At 38.5% G+C, this 18,773-nt stretch overlaps 1 protein-coding gene across 1 annotated transcript in view; it reads right to left on the bottom strand.

The window, feature by feature from the left end:
* TTN (titin) overlaps nt 1–11,393 on the bottom strand; it is a 278,603-nt gene extending 267,210 nt beyond the window's left edge. Inside the window, 6 exon segments of the mRNA XM_023743428.1 lie at nt 3,346–3,590; nt 3,682–3,767; nt 4,346–4,633; nt 6,267–6,470; nt 8,925–9,028; nt 11,182–11,393. Of these exon segments, the coding sequence (XP_023599196.1) occupies nt 3,346–3,590; nt 3,682–3,767; nt 4,346–4,633; nt 6,267–6,470; nt 8,925–9,015 (914 nt within the window). The 5' untranslated portion in view covers nt 9,016–9,028; nt 11,182–11,393.
* Nucleotides 11,394–18,773: the final 7,380 nt, after the last annotated feature.

The raw sequence follows: 18,773 nt of genomic DNA, 5'->3' as shown, positions 1-18,773 counted from the left end.
TTGAAGAATCTGGGTGCTAAATCCTGGCATTTATAGACAAAAAAGGGGCAGTTTCTGATCTATGTCAACAATTCTAGGGGTTGGTTAGTTAACTATTTTAAGATAAAGTTTTCATAATTTAATTCTTACTCAGTAAGGTGTATTCACTTTCCCCTCTAGGTGGTAGTATTGCCTCATCATTGCATTTAACTAGTACTTCATATGGGAAAATGTTTATAAAAGTATTCTGGAGGTGGGAGGAGACGAGGGTTCAAAATTATGGTAGTGGGAGAAGATTTGACTTTGGGTGGTGGGCTCAAGGTGCAATATACAGATCTTGTAATATAGAAGCCCACACCTGAAACTCATGTGTTCATAGTGACCAATGTCACCCCAATAAATTTAATTTTAAAAAGTATTCTGGCACCTGTATGGTATTTAACTTATACTGATAATGAGTGAAACAATTATTCTAATTAAGGCTGAAGGTACAGTTGATACCCGCTCTAAATTACAGAGTAACTTAACAGAACATTACAATATTAACCAATTTAATGAAGAAATGTCAATCACTTTCTTGAAGAAGGCTTTTTTTTTTTTGTTGAAACCAATTTACATTTTATAAACAAAGTTGCAATCAACTAAAGGGAGATCTAGGGGAACATGTCTCTGTTTTGAAAGTGACTGCCTTAGGAATATAACGAAGACCGGTTTAAAATCACTTGGGTCTACACTAATTGAAGAAAAGCAAAGTGACATGTACTTCTTAGTTTCAACCTGTGCCTTGTTCTTGCTGTACCCAGTAAATTGGGTTTAATTCAAAAGAGTGAAAGACATGATTAGCATGATGTAAGTGCTTAGCAGTAGGTTGCAGGTAAGCCCATAACTGTGAAAATCTATGTAAGTGGAGTCATTATAGGAAAGTGCTATTTCTGCTCTTACAATAAAAAATACTCACCTGGTCACAGCTAGATATAGGGCACCTTATTCAATGAAATATGTTTTAGGAAGCAATCTATCTTGGACAATCATTATTTTCTCTATAAAAACTGATATTTTTATTTCTTAATTATTCTAAAGCAAATTATGGGGGCTAAGTAATTGGGATTGTTATTAATGAACTTTCAGAACTCATAGTGCTCCATGGAATCAGGGAAGCTCTGTGATTCTCAGTGACCCTTAGGCTGAGATCTAAAATATGGTGAGGCTGTTCTATGCCCCCCAAATCACATGTGGCCTGTCCTGTGAGTTCATGTTGTGCAAACTTGGGGTTAAGCCTGGGACAGAACACTTTTTCTATTTGTTAGCTAGGTATGATTTTTTTTTTAAACTGAGCTTTTTGTTCAAGGCTTCATATTAGTGTTTGCCAATATCTTTATAATAAACATTGGAAAATATCTAGAATTTTGTTCATATATTATTGGACATTTAAATTGCCTCTTGTGTGAAATGCTTGTCTTCTGTCATTTTTTTTCATTTGCATTGCTTCTTTTTCCTTTTAAAATTAATTTGTACAAGTTTTTTAATACACTTGGTACATTAGTTCTTTGTCCTAAGTGTTGCAAACATTTCCCCCACATCTACTGTTTGCATTTTGCTTCTTTATGGGATTTTACTCAGCCTCAGCTTGCACAGTTATGCAGGTTATGTACTGCTTCTAGGCTTGTATGTTCACATTGCAGACATTGTATATCTATTTTAACACTTTTAAACATTTTAAACTTTAAAATGTATTCACAAATGCCTGTTTAGCTTAGCCATGACCTTGCTTTGGCCATACATAAATTTTATTGTTAGATTGTTGAATCTGTAGATATATTTATAAAGGCTCTCCTTCACAAAAGCCTTTAAAGGCCTTTCTTCTCATTGTTTTGGGTTTTATTTTTTAATTTAGCTCTTTAGTCAAGCTGAGATTTATTTTATAAATGGTGTGAGGCAGAGGTTAATATTTGTTTTCTTCCAAAAGGGCAACTAATAGGGCCTTTATTCTTTATCAAGTAAAATATCCTTTCCCTGCTGAACTGAAAGGTCACTTTGATTGAAAATTGAGTTTCCTGAATATCTGAATCTATTTCTGGACTCTGTTCTGCTCCCCTGGTGTATTTTCTATTTACTTACCAATAGCATACTGTTTTTGATTACAGTAACCTCACAGTAAGTTTGACTATTTTTAGGTCAATTATCTGCTTATTATACTTCTTTTACAATTGTTCTTGCATGGAAACTTTCTCTACATTTAAAACATTCATTCAAATTAATCAAGAAACACTTTTTTGTTTCCTCCAAACTTTGCACAATTTTTAGTTCATCATATTAAAAATCTCAGCATGCTAAGCCAAATTCCAAAGTTTTTAATCTGCTGTCTACAGTTTATACTTAATTATATAATTTTTGAGCCCTGATACATGCTCACTTTCTAAAATACCTCCTTATTAACTAAATCTAGAAACCATTTTATTTTTTAGATAAAATAACTTAAGCATATGCAAAATATTTACAAGGTTTTAGTTATTATCAAAGCATAAGAACATTTGTATAATTATTTTCTATTACAATCTACCTTCACCTAATTATCTCAAATCCTCACAACATACCTTGAGATCATCCTTATTGTGATTCTCTTTAAGTTACAAATGACATGGCTAAAACCTTAAGCAAATTATTTAAGTTCTTTAGCTTCAGTCATCTATCTATAAAATTAGGGGTAAAAATTCTTAGAGGTTGCTTCAAATATTTAATGAGATAATGTACATAGCATGCCAATCAAATGTCTAACACAGACTATTTAATTATTACAAATATTTCCTAAATCACATTGGTAGCAAGTGATCAGGTTGATTCAACATTGAGCGTCCAACCAATTCTGTGCTGTTCTCATTTCGCTGTGCTTTTTTTCATCCCAACAAAGCAGATGTTTGTTAAATGGTATTCATATATATATGAATTTGGATTTACAGCTTATAAAGTTCTCCAATTTACCTATGGACTGTAGGGATTTGTGAAAATCATATTTAGTACCCTTTCTGTTTACCTCCGTGATCACATACTACATTTAAAAAACATATGTTTTTATTGATTTTAGAGATAGAGGAACTGAGAGGGACAGAGAGAGAGAGAAACATCAATGTGAGAGAGAAACTGATTGGTTGCCTCCTGCACACCCCCTACTGGGCATAGAGCAGCAACCCGGCATGTGCCCTGACTGGCAACCTTCAGGAGCAGGTGATGATGCTCAACCAACTGCACCACACCGGCCAGGGCTAAACATGCCACATTTTTTTTATTGCTTCCTTCTATTTTTCTTCTTATTGGGTGAAACCTAATTCAAAAATACATAGTGACCTGATCGCTTTTAAATGGTTTTACCTGACAGGAGATGGGGTTGGTGCCCGCACATGTCTGACCGGGGAAGGGGAGTGTCTTATTGGCGATGGGGACTGCTGTCGAGCCAACTGTGCTTTAGCAGAAATGGATGGTGGGGTGGGAGACCTCGACTTTGGCTTAGGAGGTATCCTGGGAGGTGTTTTATGTGGCAGCTGTTGCCCGGTGGCACCATCTATGACCATCTCAACTGTTGCAATTGATCTGGCATCAAAGTGGGCTTCGATCTTCTGCAAAAGACAAAAACAAAGCCCATGATGAGAAGGAAGTTGGTGAAAACACAGTCTGAAAGGCTTGAACCCTGACCTTATAGAAAAATACCTTTTCTATTCGGGTTTGTCTTGTTTCTGAAATCTGAGCAGTCGAAATAATTGTCTTTGTCTTTTTAGCGGGTACTACTTCTTCACCTGTAGGAAGGGAAAGATAAATATTTAGGAGGGACCATGTCTCATTTTGTTAGTTCTGACTACAAAGTCAGGAAGGTTTTCTAGATGTCCCAACAGAGGAAAATGAAGAAAACTGTGGATTTTGTATGAACATCAATTATGTTTAAAAATAGAAAAATGTTCATTATTAGATAAAAATTTACTTAGAATTGCTAGGGGGTGGGATTGGCTGGAAATGAGACATATGTAATACTTTAAACAATAAAGAATTAGAGAGAGAGAGAGAGAGAGAGAGAGAGAGAGAAAGAGAGAGGATTTACTTAGAGCCATTTAAAAATTCTTTTTCATTATTTGCCAGTAACTTGAAATTGTAGATGACAACTAAAAGACTTCTACTGGGGTTAATAACTACAGATTGCTTCAGTCATTCTGAGCTCCTGCTGAGAATCTCAAAGACTTTTCAAGGGTATTGAAAAGCTAGCTTTGATTTCAGCTCATAGCATTGCCAGACCTGAGAGGGGAGGCAGATGGACCTCGGCCCAACTTTGTCCTAAAGCATCCCTCCCCCTTCTCCCTGTTCCCCAGCCTCCAGCAAGTACCTTGAACCAGCAATTCAGCAGTGGAAGTAGCTCTTCCAACGCTATTGGTGGCATTTACTGAATAGGTCCCAGAGTCTTCAGGGTACGCTTCCGCAATCAGTAAGCTGTAGAGGTCGCCTTCTTGTGAAATTTGAAAATCAAGGGAGCTCTGGATTTCGGCTCCATCCCGATAGAACTTCACCACAGGTGTAGGGATTCCAGTCACTTTCACTTGGAGTCGCACTTGGCTTCCTTGTCTCACGGTCATGCTCTGCAGTCGTTGAACAAAGTTGGGTGGCGCTGTTTCTGCTGCAAGGGGAAGAGAAGAAAATCAGGACTGCAGCCAAGGTGCTCCCAAAGGGCTATTTTTAAACAATCACAGCTCTGAGGCCAAAACCAGGCAATGATTTGCTGAACCAAACATCCTTGACTGTCCTTGAACCCAGCTCATCCAGCAGATGACAGCAAGAATGGAGCCAGCAGATGACAGAAGGCAAGCCTGCCACCATATTTTATTTTATTTGCTTTGTTTTGTTTAGCAGTTCTAGGCCATCACATTTAAAAATTTTATTTTATTTTATTTTTTTAAAGAAAAAGCCTCAATCTTTTTATAACATTTCTAGAGAATCTTTCTGGCACGTCCTCCCAACCTTACCTCTATCACTATACTAACATGTTAAGGTAACTTTTCATATTTCAGTAAGTTGCATTCAAATGAATTCCAATAGTTGGTTTGAAGGGTGTACCTGTGACTTACAGGATCATTACATTTTAATTTAATTTTTACAAACCTAAATCATCTCCAACTTGATCACTATTCAAATAACCCAAACATTTACTTGCATTTAAAATGTTAGTCTAAATAATGACATGATTTATTGTTACTTATGCTATGGAAAGGGGATTTCTTTTTGTTAATGATGTCAAAAGAAATTTTTTATAAAATAAACGTGAAGAGCTAATGGGATTAATTTCGATATGTTATTGAATAATAAACAACAGCAGATGCTGTCAACCCTGTGCATTTTCCATTTCTGAATTTTCTGGATATATGTTCACGCTCACACCTGATGTTCCCTGGTGCGCCTTCTGCTTAGTGATAGCCCTATACTTGAACAGTGCTACAGGCACAGTTTATTGGGTAAACACATATGACATTATGCAGCTCGTGAACGATATTGTTGTGTAAAGTGTAAAGTAATGCAATGTTCTGGGTATTAATGTCTTATCAGGAAGGAAAGGATGGAGGCGAAAAGGACCGTGGCCCTGAGGACTGGTTACAACTTTTCTGGAGACGCTGTCATGCATCTGAATAATAAACAATCACTGGCCTTTTTCTGTGCGTGTTTACTGTGTCATAGTATTAGAAATTAAAAATAAATGAAGATTATTAAACTTTATAGCCCAGAACAGAGTTTCTTAAATGGGTAGTTTGTGGACCGTTTGCATCAGAATCATCTAGGTCAGTGGTTCTTAACCTTGGCTGCACATTAGAATCACCTGGGAATCTTTTTAAAATCCTGATTTCTGGGCCTCATCCTCCGGAAATTCTGTTTCTTTGTTACTAATGTTGTGGCCCCACCCCAACATTTAAAAGTGTGAATTCCTGGAGAGGTGCATACTTCTTTATCAGGCTTATAAACAAGGCCCCAAGCCTTACTACTTGCTCAGAAACATGATTTAACCTTTCCAATATACTTGTGTTTGATATAGTATGTGCATAGACATAGAGGAACTGATTCTCGGCCACGTTTGTGCTGTATTTTGAGAGGAAAAGGAAACTTCCACAAGGCAAACAACTTTGCTCTCGATGCAGCCCCCCGCGGGCCCTTCTCAGGCCTGGAGCTGCTGGTACTTGTGCTCAGTGGCTCTTTGTGGACCTATGTCCCGAAGGTGCCCCCTGGGGTGCAGGGGCCGAGGACAGGCACCGCGCCCAGCGTACCTGTCACGAGAAGCTCAGCAGTACTAGTCGCTTGTCCAGATCCATTGGTGGCTCTCAGGGAGAATCGTCCACTGTTGGCTTTCGTCACGGCGGGGATCGTCAGTTTAGCGCGGCCATCGCTAAAGGAGATCTGCACGCCGGGCAGCGTGGACGTGGAAATTGCCTGGCCATCCCGAAACCAGCTCACCTCAGGAACTGGGAAACCTGGAGCACAAAGACAGTTCACCGTCATGTTGGGGTGGGCACCGCCAAGTCCTCTGCGCGTCCCGCCATGGGCAGTGCCTTGTCCTAACCGCTAAAGGCTACCCAGGGTGCAGGGCTCCTTAGTGACGGTGAAACCACAGCTGCACGAGCAAAGTGTAAACCTGCAGACCCTGAAGAAAGTCTGTGGCTCATGTGGAGGACAGCGCCTTTGTCTTTCAGGGAAGAAATTGAGGCCTAAAAGGCGCAATGACTTTTCCAAGGTCCTGGCTCTCCGTGGCACAGAGAGCATGAGAATGTCCGTCTCCTGCCCTCCTGCCAGGGCAATTTAAAGACACCATTAAAATCAGGAGAGGGGCCCTAGCCGGTTTGGCTCAGTGGATAGAGCGTCGGCCTGTGGACGAAGGGTCCCAGGTTCGATTCCCGTCAAGGGCACATGCCCAGGTTGTGGGCTCGATCCCCAGTGGGGGGCGTGCAGGAGGCAGCCTATCCATGATTCTCCCTCATCATTGATGTTTCTCTCTCTCTCTCCCTCTTCCTTCCTCTCTGAAATCAATAAAAATATATTTTAAAAAATACCCTTCAAAAAAAAATCATGAGAGGGGTTTATAAAAGAGACGAGCTAAGGAAACTCTCAAATAAAAGGCGACTACTGTCCTTTTTGAAAATAAGTGGAGAGCAAAAGCAACAAAGGGATCTGAAAGCTCTGCCTGTGACAGGTACAGAGGACCACGCATCTCTCTCCCTCTCCTGAGGTCACAGGGACACCATCTTCCCGAACTCTCCTGCCTTGCAAGCTTGCAATCACCATAAAAATGCCACACCGCGCAGAGGCGGGTTCTCATATAGTAAGAGAGGAGGCTAAACCTAGTCTTTCAGAACAACATGGAGAGCTGGAGTGCAGGTAGAAAAGCCAGATTCTCTCCCACATCCTAACTGTGGAGCTGAGCAGGCATGCACGTGGGTTGATGGTTTAAGTGGATTACACCTGTGCAGTCAGGCAAGGAGGTAAATTCCGAGCGCAGGTTATTTGCATTAGCACAAAGGCTAGTGGCCCATCCTTCAGTGAGGAGATGAGGACAACCAAGAGGAAGTTTATTTTGTTAGCCTTACATTAGCCAGCCTCCCACTGTGGACAAGGGAATCGTTTATTTGACTGATTCATGGGGATCAAGTATTTTCAGTGGCACTTTTCTAAGAACTTATCAGTGCACAGTGTGAAGGAATAAGAAGCTATGAAGAAGCTAGATTCCACTACTTCACTACCAGGCAAAGTTCCCAATGAAGCCATATGTGTTCTGCTCCGTTCAGAAGTTGCTGAGCCTCACATGATAAATAAGTGGATTGTTGGAAGTCTGTCAGCGTTTATCATGCATGAGAAGAATTGAACTGGTGTATATATACATATACAATAGAAAATGAAGAGTGATTACATATTTGTGCACTGTAAAATTTAAGTGTTACTCAGTTATGAATAAGATTGGCACATAAGAAGATAGAAAACAAAAGGAAAGAGGAAGGAAAAGGCAATCTTATTTTATATTTTTATTATAAGCCATAAAATTAAAAACAAAAGGGGGGCAATGTACTTAGGGAGGTACATCAAGCATGATTTTCAATTAATCCATTTGATTTATATGGCTGGTTATGATAGTGCAATAGGCAGTACTGATTAAATAATTTTGAAATTATTTACAATACAGTTTGTAGATTATCCCCATTTTTTCCCCAAGATGCTCTCATAAGTCATGCATTTCATGATATTATTCCTACACTGAGCTATGAAGAAAATGAAGGAAAAAAAAAACAGAGAACTTTCTTTTAAATAAAATTCCAGGGTCATTGTTTTTCTCTCTTTAATATATACACTAGAGTGGCATGTATTATTTTTTGTTGTCATTTCAAAATGATTGGAAAATCTTTTCATTCACTAGAATCAATAAAGATTGAAAATAAAAAAATAAAATAACTAGGAGTTAGCTCATCACTGAAAGTTCTGAGAAAAGTCAGCTGTATTGTAGTTTTCCACATAAAACCACCAGGCTCAGGCACACAGGCTGGTCAGCCCAGGCTGCCGGTCCAGTGGCTTTGTGGCCGGCTCCTATTGGGCCTGAGTTCTTGGCTTCCAGTCTGGCTCTGCAGCTGAACCCAGAAATAGAATGACCAAATCTGGTCCTACTGAACAGCTGGATTCTGACAGCAATTTTAATCCAAGGCTAATTATTTTGCTTTGTAAAATTAGAAATACGAATAAAACACTTGCAAGCCATTATAATGTAAGATATTATCAGTACTCTGTGAATGGTATATCCTGCCTTATAATAATCCTTCCATAGCGTGGGACCAGTTTTACAAAGTGAAAGCAGGCCTACGCTTGACATCGAGTCCTTACAGCGAAGTTTACTTATTGGGCAGGAGGCAAAGGAAAGGAAGGAAAGCGGTAAGGTGTGAGCTTACCACTAATGTGAGCCTCAAAGGTTGCAGTACTACCCTCCAGTACCACAACACTTTGTAACGGCTGCTTAAACGTCGGTGCTTGAGCTTCCATCTTCTCAGGCACTCTGAAAAGGAAGAGCAAATAAATTAGAATGTCACAGTGAAGGGCAGCTCTGGAGCTATTTTGTAGATGACAGAGACACACATTTTCAAACAGGTTGTTCCATAGATATTCCGTGGGTCTGGCCTGATGGGCCTCCTCCTTTGTGGCTTGAATTTGAACAGTCAGCCTCTGAGCTTACTTAAAGCCTAACATAATAGTGAGTGTAAGGGGATATGGAAAAAAAATTTAGGTAAGCAGAGCAAGGAATGTACCCTAGAGGTCAGAGAGGGAAATTCAGGTTTACCAAGGGTGGGAAATCTGGGTTAGAGTAGGATAAAAGGAAGCTGGAGTAAGAGTGTGAGAGTGGGTGGGTTGATGGTAGGGAAGAATAATAAAAGAGGTGTATGGAAGTGTGAAATGAATCTTTGCATCAGTTAAAAAAAAGAGAGGCAATTGTCCAAAAAATTTTCTTTCCTCCCATTTTTTTTCACTCACTGTATATGTATTTATGAAGTTGACATAAATTGGTGATTACTTAAATCATCAACAAAACTAATAATTTAAACCTTGAAATTTCTTTTCTTACTTGAAAAGTTTTGGCAAGCCTTATCAAAATTGCAAACCATTTGTGGAAAGTATACAGTGTTTTCTATGTCTTAATATTTCTTCATATTCTAACTGCTCAATAAATGTTGCTACTGCTGAAGTAAATATTCAGGAAAACTTAAATTTAAGCAAGGAGGCCAAATATTATTACAGATCTGAAAGAAAAATATGGAACAATGTGCACACTCTAAAAAATGGAAGGCTGGTGTGAAATGTAGATGAAAAGACCTGTGTTTATAATATAAATATTCAAAATAAATGCATACAAAATTTGCAGTTAGTGTATTTGTTAAGTGGAAGAAAGTACTTTGCCTATGAGTTTCAGAGAGACTGAAGAATTTTCTGATGCATAAATTCCCTAATGTGACTGTTCCATTATTCTGATACAAAAGCGGATTCTCAGTAGTCAATTGCTTCATTACTCTTTTCCATAATATTTTCTGTTCACTATAAGGTTATGGAGCAATAATCTTTCCAGTAATAATTCTGTACCTTATTGTAACTTTTTATTTAGTTAAAGAGTTCTCTGAGACAGTAACATTTATATTTAAAAAATTCAGATAATATCCAAAAGTTTTTGTGAAACTTTTGTCAATAACTCTTTATTATAGTATATGACCTTTAGGGGGAATAACTTTCTGTGTCTAACTTTTCCTGTTTACAAACTAGTGCATCTTCTTAAAAGAGCTGTATTATTTTACACCATTTATATGTTTATAGTCATTTGCAATTACTAATTTAATTCCAAGAAGATGGGAAATCAAAGTGTACTTAGAAAAAAGAATCTCTAAAACATTATCTCTTACCCTTCTTAGCATCAACATTTATCTCCTATCCTATACTTTGATAGTGAGTTGAATTAAAATACATAATGAGATTCTGAGTAGTTCAGAAAACAATTATATAACTTTTCCCCCCAAAATTTCTAACTATATTGCAATTAGCTGGCCTAAGTGGGTCTTTTATTCCTATTGTCTAGGTAAAGTTTGTTGCTTTAGCACTTGCTCTTCAGAGGCCTTTGTCTAATGAGGGCAGAAGGTATGCGTCTAAAATGTCAGGCTCCCAAAATAAACTCTCCCAAGTTGACTGACAGCAGGCAAGTGTTCTGTCACTGTCCTGGGACTGATAGCTCAGCAGTTGATTCCCTTAAAAAGCCATCAGGGTGTAGCTGATACCACTCGCATTTTATCAGAGCTATTCTTGGGTGTCTCACTCTATCCCTGAGTAATATAACCTTGAACATTTTCAACAGACAAAGAGTCTATAAAAGAAGCAAACATTTCTATCACCGTTTTGGACCTCAACTTTAACACTTTCAGAATATTAGGTGCATTTAAGCAATGTGAATCATTGATTGCTGAAACGCTAAAGCATTCAATGTCAGAAAGAAAAAAAAGTTCACCTGTTTTAAAACAGAATTTAACAAGCAGATTCAAATCATGGATCCTCACCAGTCCCGAGTAATGAGATTAACATCTCTACCTAGGCATTAGCATACAAAGACAACTGGGAACTGGAAATCAATTAGAAAGGGGCTTTACGGTTAAAAAAAGAAAAGATGCCGCTCACCTGATTTCTCAAGAGTGCCCAAAAAGAGTGGGACTAAGCCCAAGGTTGCTTCTGAAACGACGTCCTATCTAGAGTTGGTTTGTTTGACCATCTCCAACATGAATCGGTGAGCCTCTAAACTTAAAAACAAAACTACACAGTTGTGACTGTGTAGTTTTGCTTTTCTATGCAATCCCTACACCCGAGGCGAGGCTGGGAATGCACGACTGCTCAAGAGCCAGGGTCTGGCCCTGCCCTTATATTTGCCAGATCTGCTGACAGCCCCACATGCTCAGGGCAGGGCCGTGTGTGATTGGCTCTCCTCGGGGAGCCTGATGGGAGAGGGACCTATTTGGTCGTCACATACCACCTGTCCTTCTGATTGGCAGTGCTAAATTTAGCACCTCAGAAGAGGCTTTACCAAGGAAATGGAACCGTATTTAAAGAAGAACTGTGTTGAGGCTCAGAGAAGCATTTGTTGCCAATGTTAAAATCTGAAAACGCTGGCCTGAGGAGGATTTGTGACAATAGAAGACTTGTGGGCAGTCATAAAAGAGCCCCAAACCCAAGGGCTCTGCCCTGTGAGTCAGGCCCCATTTCTGTTCCCTACCCCCATAAAAGCAACCAAATGGACCTGTCAATCATGACACCAGATGAGGGACTTTGTCTCATGCATCAGACTTCACCTTCTTTGAAGACTCAGAGGCTGTAAACCTTACCATTGCAGAGAGCTTCTTTGTACTACCTGCCTCCAGAACCCATTTGCACTTTGGGGAGAGTTATGCTAATGTTAATGAGCTAAGTGTTTACACAGCCCTGCAAGAATTAATGCTAAGAGGACAAACCTGAACTCTGCTTAGATTTAGTCTATTGAGTGTAATGATTTCACTTTTGTAGATTTCTTTTTTTTTTTCTGGCACTAATATTTACAAATATGCATGCACTGCTTCTTAATGAATAGCCAAATCCTACATTGAAATCATCCATCGGGGTGTTTGTTTTTTTCTGCATACATGAAGACTGCTTCACTAATCTCTGGAGTTTGCTGTTACTAATAGAAAGTGGTTAGGAGATGATATAGTTGCTATTTTAGGACTGAATTCAATTTCAAGCAAGAGATATTTCAAATACAAAAGAACATACTAAAAGTTTTTTATAATAGTTTAGCTGGAAAATTTGTAAAACTTCACTAAAAGGGAAGAAACTTGTCTTGATAATGAAAAGAGATTTTTCTTAATAAAATTGAATAAAATTTTAAAATATAAGTTCAATTTATTTATGTCAGTAATAAAAATATTTCCTATTGTGGAAAAACTTGGTCATACACTAGATTTTTCAACTTCCTGAATATTTCATACTTTCCAATTATTGATATAATGATTAATTTATTAACATTTAACAGAGCTAAAATATACTGGACAACTGAGGTAGTACAATTATATAGACAAGATGATATCATGTATTTATTTAAACATTTGTCTTCTTTACTTAAGTAATCATATCTGCATTGGTGGCATTATCCCCCCCACACCCACACCCCAGTTTCTATCTGCCATAATCCCATTTGATTGCTTTATTAAAAAACAACTATTTTCATATTATATATCTTGAAATTAAATTCCCAATTAGAGACTCATGTTACAGGCAACCTGTGAGTCATAAGACAAAGCAAGACTAGAAATTTTGTGTGATCTTTCGAATTTGGGGTGTTCATCAATGGGGTAGTTATTTAAGTTTGTGCGTGTGTGTGTGTGTGTGTGTGTGTGTGTGTGTATGAATATGTATGTATAATTTTAGATTCATTTGACCTAATGAGAAGCATATTAATGTCTTATTACAGTTCTTGGAACCAAAGTCAACCACTTTAATTTTTATGGCAACCAGAGGGAACGAGCAAATATAATCTTGAAGCTGTGTCATTGTGACCCGGTGCAATACGGAGAGCTCAAGACCAATATACGATGATAGGCCAAATGTCTGTCCTCCAATGCTGCTGTCTATTCACTGTTCTTAGACATTTCTAGACTTTGCAGTATTGTCAAGATCCTTGCCTTTTGGCATTTACATCCTTATATGACATTCAGAGTTAAGACAAGGAAGGGAGTGAGGAAGGAAGGAAGGAAGGAAGGAAGGAAGGAAGAAAGAAAAGGAAAGGTGCAGCGGCAGCTAGTAAATAACTAATATGGCCTTTGGAAAGGCCATATTATTGGATTAGTAAACAGTAATGGACAGTAAGTGCTATCATGGTAAACATTAGTTTAAAATGCAATATGTCATAGATGGAATATAGTAAGCTAGCCCAGTGGAAACCAAATGCTACTCAGATTTGGGGCATGTGCTGATGCAGTAAGATCTTAATTTATCATCCTAACCGTGGGAGGAGTCCCATAGATAATCCCAAGCAGCTGATAATTCAAATATAATGCCTACTTAGTTGTGGAATGCATGAAGTGATTCTTTTCTTGAGCATCACAGTCAAGGCAATTCAATGACTATTAAGTACATGCTCAGTATTGAACACTGTGCTAAATGATGGTTCTGGATTCTGTCATCACTTATTGACGCAACAAATATCTGAGTGGTGAATTTTTACCAGGCGTAGTGCTGGATGATGTTTAGACAGTGGTGACCAAGAAGGCAGTTATGGTTCCCTCACTTTTAGATATTGTGGTCCACATCAATTTCTTATAAACTCTCAGTAGCCTATGGCTGAGACCTAGACTCAGGCAGTAACTTCATCTGCACGGTTGTTATGGTGTCAGACTTTGTTTATACTACACAGAACCATCTACCAAAGGGATGACGTACTGGGGGCTATTTGAGAAATGGGTACAGTTTTTAAGGATAACGTAAAAGTCTTTTCTGAGAGAGAAGAGTAAAATTTATGTCTTCTAATTTATGAAAATTTTTGTGTGCATTCTTGTGTTAAACACAGTTCAGACACTGGGATTATAGCAACGCATACACAAGACAGAAACCGTGGCCCTGGGGGGTTGAATTTTAGTAAGCACAGTAATATCTAGTCATGTAATACCTACAAAGTCCTGTTTACTTATAAAGTACTTTAAAGCTGAAATATAGACTTATCATTGAGCTATTTTTACAGAAAGAAGTAGAAGAACAAATTCAGGAAATACACAGGGAAAACATGCTGACCCAAACAATCCATTCTAATGTATTTTCTTCTGTGTTCCTTGAATTATAAAGGCATGCAAAGCTACACTGGGGACACGGGAGGCAAGAAAGTGCTGCTTAAAATTCAAGGGAGATGTTCCTTTATCCCATTTTTACTACTTCCAGTTACAATTGGGTAGTAAGATCAAATTAATTGATTTCTACAATAAATTACAGGTGTATCAATAGTTACTAGCACATTTAATGCAATTAAATAGGGGAAAAAAACTTTTAGATATGTATGATGCCAACATAAGACAGATCATAAAGTCTTGAATTTCTCAGTAGCAATGACTCCAAGAAAGAGAACATGAAATGTTGCTCCTTCCCTATATGGGCTTAGGCAACTCACTACACTCTGAGTCTCAGTTGTCAGGGGTAAACTGGGGATTATAATATCCATGTCAAAGGGTTATTGGGACGATCAAATGACAGAATGGACATGACAGTGCCCAGGACAGGGAGCCCTGACACATGGTGGGCATTTAGTTTGTTTGCTGTTACCAAGCATGACACAAAAGAAAATAATTTCTGTGCTTAGAAATATGGATTTGATTAATTACCTAACTGCCATGCTGAATATCCAGATAGTGTTTTCTAAGAAATTTTTGAAAAATCCAAAAGTGAGCTCATAAAAACACGTTATATCCTTCTGAAGGACATCAAAAGGTGAATGATATTTATATGTGGAATTAAAGCAAAGTCCAAGAATTACTGCAATCTTAAAGAAGAAATAAGCTGGCTTATGGGAGCTTGGTATAGGAAACCACAAACCAGATCAGATCCAACCACTAGCAGACGCTGTCTGGAGGTGATATTATTGTCAAAGAATAAGTTTCACACACACTGAAGGGAAATTGGGCTCATTTTATTCAGTAACCACTGCAGGCACAGGGCTTAGGAATTAAGGGCTCTTTCAGGGCCAAAAAAATGAGTTTGGGAGCTGAAAAATAGCTTTTGCTCTGAAATATAAAACAGAATCTGCAAAAATGGAAAATAGATGTTTATTGAATGTCTACAAAAGAAGACATGTCAACTAGCTAATGCATTTTTGATGGGTATATTTTAATGTTTGATGTGTTAAGGAGTGGACCCTCCAAAAGTGAGAGTGGGGGATAAATATCTAAAAAATGACCCTGAAGGCAGCTCTACTGTGCAAAAAACAAAGGTAAGCTCTGAAGTATTTGTAAGACCCATTGAGACTTAAATCATGATTTATGTTCATTTGAAATTCTGAATATTTTGTGTCTGTTGAAGAGACTTGTCATTTTTATCTCTGTTTCACCCCATTTATTTCACATTTTTAGCCAAATACTGCACCCCATCCCTCGCACCTCCTCACCTAATTATAAATATAAAATCCTTTAGAAGAAAGCCCTCACTGAGAAAGCAAAGTGTGGGGGTGGTGCTGGATCTTCTCTGGTGGCCCTCCACCCACTATTTACTCCTTTCCATCCACTCCCTACCTCTGGAGGCTGATCCCTCCAGGGGGCCTCCTTGCCCTCTGGCTCTTGATAAGGCTCAGCTAAGGGAAGTGCTGGCAGGAAAAACTTGGGATATTTATTCCTTTGGCTTCAGCCTTGCCTGGCTCTGGTTTGGCATTGTCTTTCCTCTACTATGGCCATGCTCCCTTCAGGGACCCCTTTCCTTCAGGTTCTCTCTTTGGATTTGGTAACTGTTTGTAGCTAGAACTTTATACTGCCATTCTCAGGGCTCTATGCCATCTCCTGTTAAGTTTCATGAACCTGCCCCCTCCTTGGAGTAGTTAGTCCCTTCACTAAACTTTTCAGTGAGGCTTTTGAGTTTCATGTGCTTCCTACCCCGATTATGAACTGATTTATTTGTATGGAGACCCTACTTAAACTCTCAGGTTCAACTTAAGCATTTGCCTTCATTGCTAGGTAATTGTTTTAACTTCCAATAGACTTCTTCCTTACAGGCCGCATGTTATTTTTAACGGAAATTCAGACTTCTTTTTCTTTCCAACCCCTACCCCTTTTCTTATCTCTTACCTTTCTTCTCAAGTGATTTATGAGTGTCTTCCATGTACCAAGAACTTTGGGGGATATGGAAAATGTAACATCCTTCACTTAGATGTTGGAAAGACAAGAGACCTATGTAACAGGGCAAGGAGAGCAATGAAAGGTAAGAGCCAGAATGGTTGATAGAGACACTAAGTGCTCAGGAAACCAGAGATGAACAAGATGGACAAGCAGTGGAGCAAAAGCAGGACTCCTCGTGGAGGATGACCTGGGCTGGTGTTTTCATTTCATTCCACAGAAGAATTGAGGCAATGGGATCTGCAACTTCTAAGCAGTGCCCACCCCTGAGATGAGTGTATTTGATGCTGTGGAAATATTTCAGTGGAAATCATTATGGGGAATAATTTCTGGGCTTGTCCATTTTAGTTAATAAATATTATTATAAATTTGTTTTTAAATTTCTTTTTAATGTTATTAAAACTCCTCCCAGTATGAAAAAAAAAGAATCGAGGCATTTCAGTGAAAGTACATAAAATATGATAAGAGAAATGAAAATAAAGAATGTGTCAGAGGAAATAGAGACAAAGTAGTAAACAAAAACCATGTTAAAGAACAGCATCAGTTCACAAACCAAGAGGAACACTATATCTGCTATAGTTGATTTTTCGTTTGGTGATGAGCTACCTAGAAGTTAAAGAAAAAAATGAGGCATAATTTTCAATATACATAGGAAAGTAGACCAATTCCTCAGGGAAGTGCAATTTTTCTAACACTGAATTTTAATAATGTATCATGTACTACTTTATAGAAGAGGCACTGAGTGATATATAGAACATAAAGTGTTTTTATTTTATTTTATTTTTTTAAAAAAAATATTTTATTGATTTTTTACAGAGAGGAAGGGAGAGGGATAGACAGTTAGAAACATTGATGAGAGAGAAACATTGATCAGCTGCCTCCCGCATGCCCCCAGTAGGGATGTGCCCGCAACCAAGGTACATGCCCATGACCGGAATCGAACCTGGGACCCTTCAGTATGCAGGCTGACGCTCTATCCACTGAGCCAAACCGGTTAGGCCATAAAGTGTTTTTAAAATATACCTATAGCAGTGGCCTAATTTATATGTTGATATTTTGGGTGGAAGTTTCTAACAAAAGTCAAGGGCATAACACTAAATGGCAACTCACTGAATGCACCTGAATGAGGGGCTAAGGAAATGCAGTCCAAGTTTTAAAAGACTTGGAATGGGAGCGGGACTCCAGCCCCTGATCCATCGGTAGCATTTGTGATGTCCAGAAGGCCTTCGGTAACTGTCACCTCTCTCAGGCGTTCCTTTGACAGGAATTGAACCTGAAAGCCCGGAGTACTCTGGTGTTCTGTGCGATTGACTGAGAAATGATTAACAGTTTCTTCAAGAGTCTTAAACAAAGTTCCCATTCCCTGTTGTAATGGAAAGGTTTCCACATTTTCTCACTGGCATTAACAACAACAATCACGACCTTACAAGGGATTTATATTTTTGTACATAAATCCACTTCCAGTTTGGTAATTATGCTCTTGCATTGTACAATATTGATGTAGAATAGTCCTCAGAGACATTGAATGGATTTTCCCATTGTAAATGCCTAAGAGGCAAACAAGCACTCTGGGGTGGGCCAGCATGAAATGCAAACATTTCTCAGTGTCAGAAACTACTGCTACAGGAGGAGGCTGAGGCACTAGCTACGCATTGTTTTTCTTGAGTCCATGACACTAATGGGCTTTTGAAGATGAAGCCACGGAACAATACAAAAAAGAACGGTTAAGAGTGATTTCCTGTAAAAGGTTGGGACTAGCTGTCTCCAGGCAAGGATGAAAAACTTAATTTTTACCTTATACCTGTCTGAAGAGTTTGAATTTTCACCATGAACACATATCACTGTTTTTTTAAAAAGTGAATTATTATAGTACCATATCCAAAACTAGCTGTGAAATTTAGAAACATTTTTTAATTTATAAAATCTAGTTAATAAAATACAAAACAAAGAACAACAAAAAAACTTGCTCCATGAAAGACACTCCCTTAAACTGCTATTCTGTGGATGAAAGTGACAAAATGCCAAAAAGATCTAAACAAAGGAAATCATACCCAGGCAAGAGAAGCAGGACCGGAAAGAGGCTCAGGATACTGAAGTGATTAGTTCTGTTATTTGAGTGCAACAAGCATGTATTATTTTCATAAAGATCAAAACATCCAAAGCCTAACAAAAACCAGTTACAACCGTCATCCTCATAAAGAAGACAGCTGGGGAAGGAAATGAGCTTTTGGAAAAATCTTTCTTTGTTGTTGGTGCTGTATGTGCCTCCCTTGCACTTGACTTTACATTCTCCAAGCCCTCTGGGACCTCCATTCCGCTGTACACAGACATTCCACATATTGGTCTTCTCACAGCGCTTCTGCCACCTTCCTGCCTTCG

The sequence above is a fragment of the Myotis lucifugus genome, unplaced genomic scaffold (assembly GCF_000147115.1).
Source record: "Myotis lucifugus unplaced genomic scaffold, Myoluc2.0 scaffold_5, whole genome shotgun sequence".
Classification (NCBI taxonomy): domain Eukaryota; kingdom Metazoa; phylum Chordata; class Mammalia; order Chiroptera; family Vespertilionidae; genus Myotis; species Myotis lucifugus.
The sequence above is the reverse complement of the archived record's forward strand: the minus strand, read 5'-3'. Positions and strand labels throughout refer to the sequence as shown.